Consider the following 18,217-nt stretch of genomic DNA (forward strand, 5'->3'; position numbering starts at 1 on the left):
TCTCAAGGTAACCTCAAGGTAACCCCCTTAGTGAGTATGTAGAAAATCCAGTAATGTATACTTAGAGTCAGACTCTGGTTAGTTTGTTGTTTTTGTTAAAGATTTGCTACCTGGAACAAAGTTGCAAGTAGCACGGGCTATGGTGAGCCCGTAGTGCCTTCTCTGGTTAGTGAGAAGTGACTCCTTAAGACAAGAGCAATAGAACACCGTGGTGAGACAAGAGAGTAGAGGCGTGATGGAGTGGTGAGAGACAAGGCATCTGACGGTACCAGGCGGGCTGAACCACCCGTCTGAACCATCACGGCTCCGGGTGATGAGCACTCATCATCGTGTCGTGGGCAATGACAGCACCTTGCAAGATGTTGCACGTGACAGTACGTGCAGGCACGACCCGCCAGTGAGCACTTCTGTATAAGTAACCACTTACAACACTGACTGTGATGAGGATGACACAGATAAATTAAGATAAACGTTGTCTCCTGCATTTCTCGACGACTTAACTCGTGTGAATCATGTAATGTTTGTATCAATACACACAGAAATCACAATAGCGTGATATATCAAGTGAACAGATCCACAAGGGCCGTGATGAGGGTTCGAACCTACGTCCGGGATGATCCCAGACGCGCCTTAGTCGACTGCGCTACGACATGGTCAAAAGAATTGCAACCGGGAGTGCTGCTGCCCCTCACACTCTTCGCCCTTACTTCGAACCCTCCTCACGGCCCTTGTGGATCTGTTCATGTTTCTCTCGCTTTCTAAGAAGTTTCCCTTAAATAATTCCTGGACTGTAAGGAGAGACGACTTGGTGATCGTGCGGGTCGCCGCTCGCAGCACACAATTAGCAGTTGAGAAGTTAAGTGGCAGTCAGGTAAGCAGTTATCCTCTTCCCTTGACCCAGTCTCGAGAACCCCCACAACTTCCTCATTGCTTGCCTGCCAACACGGTATGACCTGGCGGTTGATGGGGTGACCCGGTGGTTGATGGGATGACCCGGTGGTTGATGGGATGACCCGGTGGTTGATGGGATGACCCGGTGGTTGATGGGGTGACCCGGTGGTTGATGGGGTGACCCGGTGGTTGATGGGGTGACCCGGTGGTTGATGGGGTGACCTGGTGGTTGATGGGGTGACCTGGTGGTTGATGGGGTGACCTGGTGGTTGATGGGGTGGCCTGGTGGTTGATGGGGTGGCCTGGTGGTTGATGGGGTGACCTGGTGGTTGATGGGGTGACCTGGCGGTTGATGGGGTGACCTGGTGGTTGATGGGATGACCCGGTGGTTGATGGGGTGACCCGGTGGTTGATGGGGTGACCCGGTGGTTGATGGGGTGACCCGGTGGTTGATGGGGTGACCTGGTGGTTGATGGGGTGACCTGGTGGTTGATGGGGTGACCTGGTGGTTGATGGGGTGGCCTGGTGGTTGATGGGGTGACCTGGTGGTTGATGGGGTGACCTGGCGGTTGATGGGGTGACCTGGTGGTTGATGGGGTGACCTGGTGGTTGATGGGGTGACCTGGTGGTTGATGGGGTGACCTGGCGGTTGATGGGGTGACCTGGCGGTTGATGGGGTGACCTGGTGGTTGATGGGGTGACCTGGTGGTTGATGGGGTGACCTGGCGGTTGATGGGGTGACCTGGCGGTTGATGGGGTGACCCGGTGGTTGATGGGGTGACCTGGTGGTTGATGGGGTGACCTGGTGGTTGATGGGGTGACCTGGTGGTTGATGGGGTGACCTGGTGGTTGATGGGGTGACCTGGTGGTTGATGGGGTGACCTGGTGGTTGATGGGGTGACCTGGTGGTTGATGGGGTGACCTGGTGGTTGATGGGGTGACCTGGTGGTTGATGGGGTGACCTGGTGGTTGATGGGGTGACCTGGCGGTTGATGGGGTGACCTGGTGGTTGATGGGGTGACCTGGTGGTTGATGGGGTGACCTGGCGGTTGATGGGGTGACCTGGCGGTTGATGGGGTGACCCGGTGGTTGATGGGGTGACCCGGTGGTTGATGGGGTGACCTGGTGGTTGATGGGGTGACCTGGCGGTTGATGGGGTGACCCGGTGGTTGATGGGGTGACCCGGTGGTTGATGGGGTGACCTGGTGGTTGATAGGGTGACCTGGTGGTTGATGGGGTGACCTGGTGGTTGATGGGGTGACCTGGCAGGTACAATAGACCAGTTGAGAGGTCCCGCCTCTCAACTGTCTATCAACTGGTGTACAGGTTCCTGAGCCTACTGGGCTCTATCAAATATATATTTGAAACTGTGTATGGAGTCAGCCTCCACCACATCACTGCCTAATGCATTCTAATTGTTAACTACTCTGACTCTGAACAAATTGTTTCTAATGTCTCTATGGCTCATCTGGGTACAAAGTTTCCACCTGTGTCCCCTTGTTCGTATCCCACCCGTGTTAAAGAGTTTGTCTTTGTCCATCCGGGTGAGTGCTTGGGCACATGCCTGCCTGCCTGCCTGCCTGCCTGCCTGCCTGCCTGCCTGCCTGCCTGCCTGCCTGCCTGCCTGCCTGCCTGCCTGCCTGCCTGCCTGCCTGCCTGCCTGCCTGCCTGCCTGCCTGCCTCCCTACCTGCCTCCCTACCTGCCTGCCTGCCTGCCTCCCTGCCTGCCTCCCTGCCTGCCTGCCTGCCTGCCTGCCTGCCTGCCTGCCTGCCTGCCTGGATATTTTGCCGATGCCTGGGTGTAGAGACCCCCCCCCCACCCCCCATCTCTTCTGTTGCAGATATGCAAGAGCCACTTTAGCCTAGTCTGTTGGTGACACTATGTCGCGCGCCCTTAATTGGCTCTTTAATGAGGGTAACTTTGTGGGATACTGGTGCCTCTTACCGCCTAAGTGCCGTCTGATCAAGAGGAGTGCCACGGCATAAGCGAGGGCCAACAGGGACTCAAACGGGGCTGGAGAGTTTTGTGCTGAGGTGATCTCTAAAGTCCAGTGCCGGGCCCACTAGTGCCACAGCTCAGTGCCTCCGCTTAAAATGTGCAGTTTAATCCTGTGTGTGTCGCCGAGTGCATTTGAGCGTCGCTAAATAAATGTTTAGTGACTGTTATGTTGATGTACATATGAGCACAGGGAGTGATTGACATATATGAAGGGAAGTACTAAGTACTAGAGTAGAGTAAATGTTTTACAGATGGGTGCTATATGGTAGATGAGTACAGTCATGGGGCTCCCCATGTGATCCTTCTCCATTGTCATGGGGCTCCCCCATTTGTACCTTTTACATGTAATATGGTGTGTGCCGCACTAGGCCCCTCCTGTGAGTAACGCGGCCAGGTCCTCGCAGACGGGTGTGGAGGCGGTCCAGGTCCTCCCAGAAGGGTGAGGCGGCGGCCCAGGTCCTCCCAGACGGGTGAGGCGGCGGCCAGGTCCTCACAGACGGGTGAGGCGGCGGCCAGGTCCTCACAGACGGGTGAGGAGGCGGCCCAGGTCCTCCCAGACGGGTGAGGAGGTGGCCCAGGTCCTCCCAGACGGGTGAGGAGGCGGCCCAGGTCCTCCCAGACGGGTGAGGAGGCGGCCAGGTCCTCCCAGACGGGTGAGGAGGCGGCCAGGTCCTCCCAGACGGGTGAGGAGGCGGCCAGGTCCTCCCAGACGGGTGAGGAGGTGGCCCAGGTCCCCCCAGACGGGTGAGGAGGCGGCCCAGGTCCCCCCAGACGGGTGAGGAGGCGACCCAGGTCCCCTCAGACGGGTGAGGAGGCGGCCCAGGTCCCCCCAGACGGGTGAGGAGGCGACCCAGGTCCCCCCAGACGGGTGAGGAGGCAACCCAGGTCCCCCCAGACGGGTGAGGAGGCGACCCAGGTCCCCCCAGACGGGTGAGGAGGCGGCCCAGGTCCCCCCAGACGGGTGAGGAGGCGACCCAGGTCCCCCCAGACGGGTGAGGCGGCGGCCAGGTCCTCCCAGACGGGTGAGGCGGCGGCCAGGTCCTCCCAGACGGGTGAGGAGGCGGCCCAGGTCCTCCTAGACGGGTGAGGAGGCGGCCCAGGTCCTCCTAGACGGGTGAGGAGGCGGCCCAGGTCCTCCTAGACGGGTGAGGAGACGGCCCAGGTCCTCCCAGACGGGTTAGGCGGCGGCCCAGGTCCTGCCAGACGGGTGAGGAACTGGGCGCGCTGGGTGATGTCTGGTTCGGTGTCCAAAAATATGTTTTCTATTTTCGGCGGGCGTGGAATGACGTCCGTACACACGAGGTTAGGCGCTGCGGACTCTGGATGGACAGCCCAATGGGACGGTGGGAGAGTTACGTCCAGGCTTAAGGCAGGTGTGTGGAGCGGTCTGGTGAGGGTGTGTGTTGGGGGGGTGGGGGGTTGTGTTGGGGATGATGGGGGGAGGGAGGGGGGGGAGTGCCCAGACTCCTGGGTACAAGTGGGGAAGTGCGTTTATGCACCCGATGAGTCACTGTATCGTGGTTGACTCATGATAACCAAACCATATCTTGAGGTTATCTTGAGATGATTTCGGGGCTTTAGTGTCCCCGCGGCCCAGTCCTCGACCAGGCCTCCATCACCAGGAAGCAGCCCGTGACAGCTGACTAACACCCAGGTACCTATTTTACTGCTAGGTAACAGGGGCATAGGGTGAAAGAAACTCTGCCCATTGTTTCTCGCCGGCGCCTGGGATCGAACCCGGGACCACAGGATCACAAGTCCAGTGTGCTGTCCGCTCGGCCGCTCCCCATGCACCAGAAGATGGAGAAACTACGTCGTTTCGCTCCGTTCCTGGACCGTTATCGAGTGTTATATCTATTGTTATCGTCATGTAATATTAACTGATAATGGTCCAGAACGAAACGTTGTCGTTTCTCCAAATTCTGGTATGTAGTTTGGTCATTAAATACATTTTATTTAAGCACTTGTGCAGGGTACTTAGGAACAACGATTTGTGAGTGCTGTGATGTGCAGCACGTCACTGGACTGTGCAAGGACATGTCTCGGACACGGACACACTGTAGAACCGTGTCATCACTTGCAGATGACACTGTAATTTGCACGAGTAGACGACGTTCAGAACACAGGTAACCTCCAAACTGGTGTAAGACACTAGTGCTCTCTACTAGTGTTCCGCCCTAGTGACACTAGGGCGGAATATTTGTGCACACTAACAGCACCATTCAAAGCTGGAGAAGTTGGTAGCTCGGAGGACGTGCAAGAACTTTCATCACCTGAATCCAACCAATTACCGTGTTAAATTAACGCCTTCCAATTCAACCCCGCTTAAATTGTGTTGAAGTGTAAGCATTGGAAAGCCGGCGACAGTCGGTTGTACACCTGGAACATAATAGAAGAACATTATCATACCGATATACGAAGATCTGATGCCTTTATAGCACTCGAGCTTTCGTACATCTCGTGATTTTATATATTTTTAATTTCATGCGTCGTACATTTACGGTCCGTGTTATAGTAGGTATATACTACTCGATCGACTTGTTTTATAGTGCCAAAGGCTTTTTGGTGCTCGGCTAAAAACCTATCACTCTTTGAAGCGTTATTAAGGCAGAGGTTGCAAATCTGCACAGGAAAATAACATTGTCCAGATGACACATCCGGGACACTAGTTGTGTGAACCATCTCAAGATAACGGGTGGGGGGGGGGGGGGGGGCTATAGGAGAGAGGGAAGTATGGTGGGTGGAGGAAGGGTGGAACACGGGGCGCTAGAGTAGTGGTGAGCAGTGGGTGTTGTGCCTGGAGTAGGGAGATAAGAGTGATGGAGTGTGCACGACACCCCAGCCTCGCGGGTTGAGCACCTGCGTGTGCACGCCGTAACAAGTCTGCTCAAATAACGTCGAATGCTTGGAAAGTGCGTGCGTGCGTGTGTAATCACCTAGTTGTGCTTGCGGGGGTTGAGCTTTGGCTCTTTGCTCTTTGTGTGTATGTATTTACCTAGTTTTACTCACCTAGTTGTCATTGTGTGTGTGTGTGTTCGCTGGTGTGCACGCCAACCTTACGGACACAGCTGAAGTTAGAGGTACGGTGATTGAACGTTATGGGCCTTTAACTGTATGAATTTGTTACTTCACCAGTGGTGTGGTACAAGTGCGTGATGGAGACGCACTTGTAACAGATGTCTTGTGCAGATCTTGAGAGTAATTATCCTCACATTATTCCCATCTGCTTGAACTGCTTGGTACAGGTGTGACCTGCTTCAGCAGCACCTGCTGCTCCACCCCCTCAACCTCATGTTGGCAGCTGTACATCATTGTAGTGTGTCACCACATTGTTCTACCTGTTAGTGTACTCACCTAGTTGTGTTTGTGGGGGTTGAGCTCTGGCTCTTTGGTCCCGCCTCTCAACCGTCAATCAACTGGTGTACAGGTTCCTGAGCCTACTGGGCTCTATCATATCTACACTTGAAACTGTGTGTTAGTGTTTGTTAGTATGCCAGCGTCTGGCGTCTCGTGTATGTCGTCTGGTGTATATTGTCAGGTGTATACTGGTGTATGACCTCTGGCATACACCACATGCCAGCCCATCTTCCTGAAATGAAAGAAACCTTAAAATCTAACCTTAGCCCCTAGGCCTAGTCTAGCCCGTATTACCTGTTAGGCCTAGTATAGCTTAGAAAGGGTGGATTCTTAAGTTACATTTCCAATTTCCTAGAATGTCATGTGGGCTGATTCACTAATACAGTGCGAGCGTCTTGTGGTTCCAACAGTAGACACTGGCACCTTGGAGGCACTAGGTGCTGTAGGTAGTCAGGTCAGGAGGCTGGACTGCTGCTAGCTCACTACTAATGACCCTGGTGTAACCTACTGGCAGGGGGAACTAGTAGGTCTCCTTTGGTTCCTTGTGGTCCCGAGCGTACAAAATGAAATGTATTATGAAAAGTAGCCAGTCACAAATGTGCATTTGTATGCATCGGTGGGTTAGGGGGGTTGCTGGGGTTGGTGCGTTTCTGGTCAGCTTAGTGCTTTGTATTTTGTACGTTGGGGACATCCCAGAGAAGGGGTGGGTGGTGGTGGAGGGGGGGGGCAAGAGTGTGGTAGTGTGGTTGGTGTTGGTGGTACTGTCACCTCATGAAGAGCAACGCAGCTCACCATTACAACATCAACTCAGTCGTTCAGGGCATAACAGCCAAATAACTCTGAACAAACTTGTTTCATGCGCCGTCATGAGCTGTGTCAATACCCCCAAACGACTCGGTGTTTCATTGTGGGTAGACTGCAGCTCCGCGGCTCCAGCAGCAGTTTGAGAGTTGTGGACACCCTCGTCTGGGCAAAAGATAGCAGACAGACTAATGGTGTTCCGTCCTTTATGGGTAATCCTAAAGAGTTGAGCGCGCGAGCGAAATGTGTTAAATTTGGAGCGAGGAGAGAGCACTTAATATCACAGATTACTGGGTACCTCATTGATTAAGTCTCACAGGGTGAGACTGGATGGGTTCAGGCGCACGGTTGTGGGCGTCTGTGGGTTGTGGGGGGCGTCTGTGGGTTGTGGGGGGTGTCTGTGGGTTGTGGGGGGCGTCTGTGGGTTGTGGGGGGTGTCTGTGGGTTGTGGGGGGGGCGTCTGTGGGTTGTGGGGGGGGCGTCTGTGGGTTGTGGGGGGGCGTCTGTGGGTTGTGGGGGGGCGTCTGTGGGTTGTGGGGGGCGTCTGTGGGTTGTGGGGGGCGTCTGTGGGTTGTGGGGGGGCGTCTGTGGGTTGTGGGGGCGTCTGTGGATTGTGGGGGGCGTCTGTGGATTGTGGGGGGCGTCTGTGGGTTGTGGGGGGCGTCTGTGGGTTGTGGGGGCGTCTGTGGATTGTGGGGGGCGTCTGTGGGTTGTGGGGGGGCGTCTGTGGGTTGTGGGGGGGCGTCTGTGGGTTGTGGGGGGCGTCTGTGGGTTGTGGGGGGTGTGTGTGTGGGTTGTGGGGGGCGTGTGTGTGGGTTGTGGGGGGCGTCTGTTGGTTGTGGGGGCATCTGTGGGTTGTGGGGGGCGTCTGTGGGTTGTGGGGGGCGTCTGTGGGTTGTGGGGGCGTCTGTGGGTTGTGGGGGGCGTCTGTGGGTTGTGGGGGGTGTGTGTGTGGGTTGTGGGGGGGCGTGTGTGTGGGTTGTGGGGGGCGTCTGTTGGTTGTGGGGGGCGTCTGTGGGTTGTGGGGGGCGTCTGTGGGTTGTGGGGGCGTCTGTGGGTTGGGGGGGCGACTGTGGGATGGGGGGTGCAGAGATCCTTTACTGCTAGAATCCACTCAGTAAAACATCTAAACTACTGGGACCGACTAAAGAGCCTAAATTTGTATTCTCTTGAGCGCAGGCGGGAGACATACATAATAATTTACATGTGGAAAATAGTAGAGGGGCTGGTCCCAAACCTGCACACAGAAATAACATCACATGAGACCAGGAGGCATGGCAGGATGTGCAGAATACCCCCGTTGAAAAGCAGAGGTGCAACTGGTACTCTGTGAGAGAACTATCAACATCAGAGGCCCGAGACTGTTCAACACGCTTCCACTACACATAAGGGACATAACTGGCCGACCCCTCACAGTGTTCAAGAGAGAACTATCAACATCAGAGGCCCGAGACTGTTCAACACGCTTCCACTACACATAAGGGAACTGGCCGACCCCTCACAGTGTTCAAGAGAGAACTATCAACATCAGAGGCCCGAGACTGTTCAACACGCTTCCACTACACATAAGGGACATAACTGGCCGACCCCTCACAGTGTTCAAGAGAACTTGACAAACACCTCCAAAGGATACCTGATCAACCAGGCTGTGACTCATACGTCAGGCTGCGAGCAGCCGCGTCCAACAGCCTGGTTGACCAGTCCAGCAACGAGGAGGCCTGGTCGACGACCGGGCCGTGGGGTCGCTGAGCCCCGAAATCACCTCAAGGTAAGGGGGGGGGCGCTGAACCAACCCAACAGTGAACCAGTCGGGCGCTGAACCAATCAAACAGTGAACCAGTCGGACGCTGAACCAATCAGTGAACCAGTCGGGCCCTGAACCAATCGAACAGTGAACCAGATCCAACGGTGAACCAATCAGGTGGGGATTACCTCTGATGCCTAACAAGGTACCCGAGCCAATTACTCCCCGTCCATTGATAAGAAACCTTAGTGATAATATTAACCTTTCAATTTAGATATGGAATAATTTTTTTCCAATTCATTTTTGATCGATGATCGTGGACATAATTGCGAGTTGTGTAAAATATAATTTCTCTGTGTCTGTCTGTCTTAAGTAGGAAGATAAGGGGCTAACTTCCAAACCTGAAAAATGTCTTCATTTTATGTCGTTTCTAAACTATATTGTGTCATTCATCATCTGATCTATAATCCTATTTATATATGTATTATATCTCTGCTATTATATTGGGGCTGTTTGATGGGATCTAGCCGTATCTATGGACACAGGGCTGAGACACCTAGTGATGTCGTTTAGGAGGGTTGGAATAGCCTAAGCTTCTGTATCATCTTGAAATGTTTCATTTTGTCCATAAACGTATTGACCCAATCACTTGGGGTTGGACGGTAGAGCAACGGTCTCGCTTCGTGCAGGTCGGCGTTCAATCCCCGACCGTCCTAGTGGTTGGGCACCATTCCTTCCCCCCCGTCCCATCCCAAATTCTTTATCCTGACCCCTTCCAAGGGCTATATATTCGTAATGGCTTAGTGTTTTCTCCTCATTAGTTCCCTTGAACTTGAATATCGTCAAGAATATCTTATGCTCGCTAAGGGTCAATAAGACCGTAAAAAAGGTATGAAATATAAAGATCTGTAAGCTATTTTCTTATGTATTTATTATGTATTTTATGGAAGATGTGATGATTAAATATGTAGGCATGAGAGGTGTTGTTTACATCACGTGATCTGTGTCAGCCAATGGCAGGCAAGAACGGTGGAGCAAGCCAAGGCTATAAGGTGTTTGGGCGACACTCTTACTAGCAGGTCTTGCTCACTTAATTATTCATAGGTAGTGATTACCATGGCTACAGGTGCAGGCTATTGACGGGCAGGATGGTGAGGGAACACTGCTCCAGGCCCTAGGGAGGGAGAGAGGAATGGTGAGAGGGAGAGACAGAGAGAGGGAAGGGAAGGAAGAGGAAAGGGATTAACGGGCGTGTAAATACAAGCGTTGATCTCAAATGTTCAATGAGAGTGAATATGATTCGAGAGAAACTGTCTAACATTATTGAGTGTGTCGGGACCCGCTATAACTGGCGTTCTCCAGTTACTAACCTGCCCTACTGGTTTTGACCACACTCACACAGTCTGTCCCTAGTGTGCTGGCGCTGCCTGAGTGTGTGACATGTGCTGGTGGTGGTGTGAGCCTTCACGTGCATGACGGCACCCACCTAGCTACGGGGCATGCTTACCTTAATACTCATTGTGCAAAACTGGACAGTTTCCTGTAGGAAGTGTCGGACCAACCAGGCTGTGGTGGATATGTGGGCCTGCAGCCCGCTCCAATCAACAGCCTGTTGCACCAAGGTCTCACAAGTCGGCTGGGCTTGGTGAGTACAACTCTCAAACCCCCATCCAGGTACAATCCAGGTACAATCCTTCACACTAATGCATCATTGACACAAAGATTTGTCAGGCCTGCTACGTATAATAGACATATTCTCTCTTTTAAATGTTTCTTTGTCTAAGGATATAAGCCAGACGTTTGGTGCAGACTTGACCTAACTTGCACGCATGACCCCTGTGGAGTATGGGAGTGTCGTAGGTCATTATGGTGAGGCTCCAGTAACACAAGATAAGAAAGATAGGCATCTCAACCCCCCCAACCCTCGGCCTGTAGGCTTCTTTAGAATTTTGTGCCTTGTATCATGTTTGACATGGGAGGGCGGGAGGAGTGTGGAAGTAGAAGGGGGGAGAGAGGAGGGAAGGAGAGGGGGGGGGGGGTTTGAGGGAAAGGAATAGGGGTGAGAAACCCGGGCACAGCCGGGGACGCCCTCTGGTGTGTGTGTGTGTGTGTGTGTGTGTGTGTGTGTGTGTGTGTGTGTGTGTGTGTGTGTGTGTGTGTGTGTGTGTGTGTGTGTGTGTGTGTGTACTCACCTCGCCTAATTGTAATCACCTAATTGTGCTTGCGGGGGTTGAGCTTTGGCTCTTTGGTCCCGCCTCTCAACTGTCAATCAACTGGTGTACAGGTTCCTGAGCCTATTGGGCTCTATCATATCTACATTTGAAACTGTGTATGGAGTCAGCCTCCACCACATCACTTCCTAGTGCATTCCACCTGTTAACTACTCTGACACTGAAAAAATTCTTTCTAACGTCTCTGTGGCTCATCTGGGTACTAAGTTTCCACCTGTGTCCCCTTGTTCGTGTCCCACCCGTGCTGAAGAGTTTGTCTTTGTCCACCCTGTCAATTCCCCTGAGAATTTTGTAGGTGGTTATCATGTCTCCCCTTACTCTTCTGTTTTCCAGGGATGTGAGGTTCAGCTCCTTTAGCCTTTCCTCGTAGCTCAATCCCCTCAGTTCCGGGACGAGCCTGGTGGCATACCGCTGACTCTTCTCTAACTTTGTCTTGTGTTTAACTAGGTATGGACTCATACAGCTGCATGCAGCTGTATGACTCATACAGCTGCATACTCCAGGATTGGTCTTACATAAGTGGTATACAGGGTTCTGAAAGATTCCTTACACAAGTTTTTGAAGGCAGTTCTTATGTTGGCCAGTCTAGCATATGCCGCTGATGATATTCTTTTGATGTGGGCCTCTGGGGACAGGTTCGGTGTGATATCAACCCCCAGTGTGTGTGCGCGCGCGCGTGTTTAATATTGAACACCTGTACACGTGTCTTCATATACATGTATATTATTGCGCGCGTACATAAGTCTGTCACAAACCACACCGATGTGCAGCAAGGAACTAACGGTGGTGTTTTCTGTTTTATAGGTAGGCGTGTCCCTGTGGCGCCCACACCTGGTCCGTGAGCAGTGGCGGCGTCTTCTCTCATACTCTCCCTTCTCTTACTCTCCCCTCTCTCTTACTCTCTCCCCTCTCTCTTACTCTCCCCTCTCTCTCACTCGAACCGCCCCCACATTCTCTCCCTTTTCTACTCATCACCTCTGCATCTCATCCCCCTCTTGACTCCCCCCACCTGACCCCAAGGGAGAGTGACCCCCCCCCATCGACTACCGCTGGTCACAGGGTACCAAAAGTCCTCCCACAATAACCACTGTAAAAGAATTGAAATTGAGTTACTAAAATTTACCCTTTAATTTTTCTCCAGAAAATCCCTGTATGTAAATGTGGTGATGGTGGGAATGTGAGGTGATGGTGATGGGTAATGGGTAATGGTGATGGGTAAAGTGAGAGAGAAATATTCACCGCATGAAGGGTAATATACACTTAAAGTAATATACACAATCGACTTGAGAATGGTCCAGGACGGACCGAAACGTCGTCGTCCCTTCACCTTCTAGTGTGTGGTCTGGTCATTATACTTTAGCCACGTTATTGTGACTCATCGCCTGCATACACTTGAAGTATACACAGCGAGGCAATACACGAACGGCAAGCACTGTGTGTGTATGGTTCACCGGGTGTGTATCCCAGGTGTTGGGGTGTATGGTGGTGGTGACAAGGAAGGAATTACTAAGACCTTATTAATACACCTTCAATCATAATGCTCTATGATGGAAGGGTTTTGTGGTGGATGTGGTAGTAATGGTGGAGGTGAGAGATAGATAAAGGGTAGAGAGGGAGGGATAATCCAGGATAGGGTAGAATTAGGGCCACTGTCTCGTAAATTTTGATGAGTATTAAGGGGAGATGATTCACGACGAGGGGACTTAACTGAAGTACCTCCGTCAATACGCACCAAATAGAGTAACCTCATTCACCTTTGGCAACATACAAGGACTAAAACCAAAGGCAAAACACGACGTGTCGTTCATAAATGGCCGCCTCTCGCAGACCCATGAATGGGAATTCATGGCCAGTGAGATCTAGATAAAATATAATGTATATAGATGTGATAGGGTAAATAGGTCAGATGGAGGAGTGGGTCTGTATGTTAGAGAGCATCTTGTATACCCACAACTCCTTAACTCTACAAATGAGGTGGTTTAGGTACTGGGAGTAAAAACAGAGACAATAAACTTGGTTATTATTCTAATGTATAAACCGCCAGATGCAACGGCTGAGGCACTCATAGAACGGATAAACAAAACAGAGAATTGCCTCGACAATTTGGCGAACCCAATACCAGTTATCTTCCTTGGAGACTTCAACTCTTAAGATGGAGATTATCAAATAATAATATACCAGGAAAACAATCTGGAAGTAACCAACCACAGTTCAGGGAATTACTAAGATTGTAACAATTGTTCGCTCAAGCAGCAGATAATGGAGGCAACTTGGAACTAAAATACTCTTAGATATGATCTTCACAAACATTGAAGAAATAATGAAGTACATTACAATCTCAGATGCCACTTGCTCACATCACAAACTCATCGATGTGCAAACATCAGTACCTGTAATAGGTCCAAACAATGATCAGGCGAGACGGGTTATTCAATAAATACAAATTTAATAAGAGGATTGACTGCTGTCAAATTATCGAACTTGCAAACAACCATTGGGAACCATCTTAAGGAACAAGACCACCACGAAAGGAATAGAACAGGGTTGGTATCACAGTCAGGGACCAAGAGGGTTGGTATCACAGTCAGGGACCAAGAGGGATGGTATCACAGTCAGGGACCAAGAGGGTTGGTATCACAGTCAGGGACCAAGAGGGTTGGTATCACAGTAAGGGACCAAGAGGGTTGGTATCACAGTAAGGGACCAAGAGGGTTGGTATCACAGTCAGGGACCAAGAGGGTTGGTATCACAGTAAGGGACCAAGAGGGTTGGTATCACAGTAAGGGACCAAGAGGGTTGGTATCACAGTCAGGGACCAAGAGGGTTGGTATCACAGTAAGGGAACAAGAGGGTTGGTATCACAGTAAGGGACCAAGAGGGTTGGTATCACAGGATAATCTGGACCAGGGTTCTAAAAGCTTTTACGTGTCCACCTACGAAACATGTACATCTTCCGCCGATCATGGCAGCTGTGATTGTATTAAACAGTTAGGGAACTCCACGAGGTTGTCTTATCACAACAATAACCTTGGGTTGTACAGCTTCCGAGCTCAGTAAACTGTTTAATGTTAAGTAAACCAACATGACGGAGGAAAGATCTACATGTTTCGTAACTGGAGACGTTAAAGATTGATGAATCCTAGTCTTGAACACCATCGTCAGATTAGCTAACGGTAATGTTGGTGTCCTCAGTGGTTCCAGTCACTACATTAATGTTAAGAATTGCAGACTTTTTCGTCTTTAAAGAAAATTCTTGATAGCAAAAGGATTCGAACCTGGTCGAAGCAAGGTGCCTCCATGCACCTTGGCAAGTCCAGTACTATAAAAACTCAAAAGACTGTACTAGAATTGCAAATTTGCTGTTTGGGGGGTGGGGATTAAAATCCCCCTTTAAGAGGGGATTTTAGAATCAAATAGTTTCGCATCTGTGATATTTCAGTATTACTCAAGGTCAGTTTAACTGCAATTTAGCTAAATAAATTCGAGGGTGTATTTATAAGAGCCTTAGTGTGTGTGTGTGTGTACTCACCTAGTTGTGTTTGCGGGGGTTGAGCTCTGGCTCTTTGGTCCCGCCTCTCAACCGTCAATCAACTGATGTACAGATTCCTGAGCCTACTGGGCTCTGTCATACCTACATTTGAAACTGTGTATGGAGTCAGCCTCCACCACATCACTTCCTAGTGCAGTCAGCTGTGTGTGTGTGTGTGTGTGTGTGTGTGTGCGTGTGTGGAGGGGGGCCATCTTCCCTCCCAGGAGCGACAGCACAGATAAAGAACCCGTGGGTGGTCGGAAATTGAGTTCTCTCGGGCTGCTGGAAGTTAGGCCTCGTGCCAACCTATTTTGCAACACTGAAATACGGACGACAGCGATAAGGAATTTACTGTGTTATTTTCCTCAGTGATCATATATTTCCACAATATTGTGACGTGATGCAATACTGCAGCGTACTGGGCCGGTGTAGTGTCACTCTCATTCACATACAATAAAAAATAAATGCTGCTTTGGCCCTCGCAGTGTGTAAGTGGCAGGACGAAACAAGAAACAGACGAACTCCTGCAAGCACTTGGCTTATATACCAGAACAAACAAAAAGAAGCAAATGGAATCGTTAATATGAATACAATACTATCTTCGGGAGCTGAAGACATCTACTACACCACTAGAGCGTCCAACACACGACGTAGGCTGGTAGCAGACGACGGGTGAAGGAAGCGGTGATGACCCCGAGACCACCAGAGATACTGTCTTCTGTGGGTGCGGGGGCCTTATTTATACCCCTGCTGGTGATGGCGTCATGTCTGGTGTCAACGTCTGCACAACAATTGGGTAGAGGCTGTATAACTGGTAGTTAGAGGCGGCAAACTGCTTGGTAGAGGTGACTGACTGCTAGTTTGTGGAGGCACTGTGCCTGCCGGCGTGCCATAGAGCAGCCCGTCCTCCAAAAATGGGGTGGTAAATGTAAGGAGACAAATAAGTGCAATTATGTACTATTCATAGCAGTTAGGAATTGTACTTATTTTCACTTAGTATTAAATCGTACTGTCAAATATATTGTGAATATTTGAGTTTACCTGAAAAACTGAATAGAAAACCACGACCTCACCTAACCGTCTTAGTTTTTGAAGATAATAATTTTATTGCTTCCTAATTACAATTAGTACTTAACTTATAGCCATATTGATATTACAGTTTTATAAAACTAATAAAACAAAACTAAAATATATCAATAAATTGTAAATTAACTCAGGATATATTAAAATTTTGCATAAAATCTATGTTGTTTAATAAACCTGAAAAAGAAATTCCTGATATTTAAAACTTGTGTATTGCAAGTCGAAATTGAAAACGTCATCCTAAAATTATGAGTGACTTAACAGAAAACGAGAAGAATTAAAGTGGGGGAGGGAGTTGGGTCAATGTAACAGCCCCGTAAGTGCAATTATGCACTGCTTATTACAGTAAGAAAGTGTACTTATTACACTTAGTATTAAATCGTACTGTCAATTCGGAGGATGGGTTGCATAGAGGCACTCGGGGCGGTACTGGGTGGTGGGGAGTATCCGTGGTAGGACTGGTCTTGGGCGTCATAGAGGTGGACTTCCAGTGTGATGACATGGAAGGTAAGAGGAAGGGACAGTTCCACTGCTATGCAGGGGATTTACCTCACAATATTATCCCATGTTAATTTATTGGCGAACACACACACACACACACATACACTGCGTGTACACACATACACTGCGTGTACACACATACACTGCGTGTACACATATACGCATATTCCCGGATGGAATATCACCATGGATACTATAGGAAGGAGCACAAGCGCTGTGCCTGCCACTCTACATGGTGTATAACAAATCACTGGTAACGGGAACTGCCAGAAATTTGGAAGGCGGCAAATGTAGTCCCAATATACAAGAAGGGGGATAGACAGGAGGCGCTGAACTACAGGCCAGTGTCCCTAACTTGCATACCATGCAAGTTAATAGAGAAAATTGTGCGAAAAATGATAGTCGAACATCTGGAGCGAAGGAACTGTGTGTCACAACACCAACATGGTTTCAGAGATGGCAAAACATGCCCCACAGGATTAATTGAATTCTAGGATCAGGCAACAAGAATCAGACAAGAAAAAGAGGGGTGGGCAGACTGCATATTTTGGATTGCCAGAAAGCCTTTGACAGAGTGCCACACCAGAGACTAGTGCGAAAGCTGGAGATGCAGGCAGGAGTGAAAGTGAAGGTACTCCACTGGATAAGGGAGTACCTAAGTAACAGAAGGCAGAGAGTCACTGTGCGGGGTGACGTATCAGATTGGTGAGACGTCACCAGTGGGGTCCCGCAGGGTTCAGTCCTTGGACCCATACTGTTTCTTATATATGTAAATGATTTTCCAGATGGTATAGAATCATTCCTCTCATTGTTTGCTGATGATGCAAAACTTATGAGGAGGATTAAGACGGAGGAAGACAGTATGAGACTACAAGATGACCTAGACAGACTGCATGAATGGTCCAACAAATGGCTACTAAAGTTCAACCCGAGTAAATGTAAGGTAATGAAACTAGGCAGTGGAAACAGGAGGCCAGACACAGGATTCACAATGGGAGATGAAGTCCTTCATGAAACGGACAGAGAGAAGATCTAGGAGTTGATATCACACCAAACCTGTCTCCTGAAGCCCACATCAAAAGAATAACATTTGCGGCGTGTGCGAGGCTGGCTAACATCAGAACAGCCTTCAGGAACCTGTGTAAGGAATCATTCAGAATCTTGTATACCACATATGTAAGACCAATCCTGGAGTATGCGGCCCCAGCATGGAGCCCGTACCTTGTCAAGCACAAGGCGAAGCTGGAAAAAGTTTAGAGGTATGCCACTAGAATAGTCCCAGAACTAAGAGCCATGAGTTACGAAGAAAGGCTGCGAGAAATGCACCTTACGACACTAGAAGACAGAAGAGTAAGGGGAGACATGATCACCACCTACAAAATTCTCAGGAATTGACAGGGTAGATAAAAATAAACTGTTTTACACGAGTGGTACGCGAGCAAGGGGACACAGGTGGAAACTGAGTACCCAAATGAGCCACAGGGACGTTAGAAAGAACTTTTTCAGTGTCAGAGTAGTTAACAGGTGGAATGCACTAGGAAGTGATGTGGTGGAGGCTGACTCCATACAGTTTCAAATGTAGATATGATAGAGCCCAGTAGGCTCAGGAACCTGTGCACCAGTTGATTGACAGTTGAGAGGCGGGACCAAAGAGCCACCCAGCTTGCCTGCCACCCAGCCTGCCTGCCACCCAGCCTGCCTGCCACCCAGCCTGCCTGCCACCCAGCCTGCCTGCCACCCAGCCTGCCTGCCACCCAGCTTGCCTGCCACCCAGCTTGCCTGCCACCCAGCTTGCCTGCCACCCAGCTTGCCTGCCACCCAGCCTGCCTGCCACTCAGCCAGCCTGCCACCCAGTCTGCCTGCTACCCAGCCAGCCTGCCACCCAGTCTGCCTGCCACCCAGCCAGCCTGCCACCCAGCCTGCCTGCCACCCAGCCAGCCTGCCACTCAGCCAGCCTGCCACCCAGCCAGCCTGCCACTCAGCCAGCCTGCCACCCAGCCTGCCTGCCTGGACAGGCAGGCTACCCAGGCACCATTGAGAATTGCCATATAGGTGTTGTTCGGGAGCATAGTATTGCAGCC

At 50.6% G+C, this 18,217-nt stretch overlaps 1 protein-coding gene across 1 annotated transcript in view; it reads left to right on the forward strand.

Moving 5' to 3' along the window:
* Positions 1-727: 727 nt before the first annotated feature.
* The window catches only part of S6kII (Ribosomal protein S6 kinase II), a 267,682-nt gene continuing 250,192 nt past the window's right edge, over positions 728-18,217 (forward strand). The window contains exon 1 of the mRNA XM_069334420.1: positions 728-871. Coding sequence (XP_069190521.1) covers positions 743-871 — 129 coding nt within the window. The 5' untranslated portion in view covers positions 728-742. The remainder of the gene's footprint in view (positions 872-18,217) is intronic.

Source organism: Procambarus clarkii, chromosome 31, assembly GCF_040958095.1.
Source record: "Procambarus clarkii isolate CNS0578487 chromosome 31, FALCON_Pclarkii_2.0, whole genome shotgun sequence".
Classification (NCBI taxonomy): Eukaryota; Metazoa; Arthropoda; class Malacostraca; order Decapoda; family Cambaridae; genus Procambarus; species Procambarus clarkii.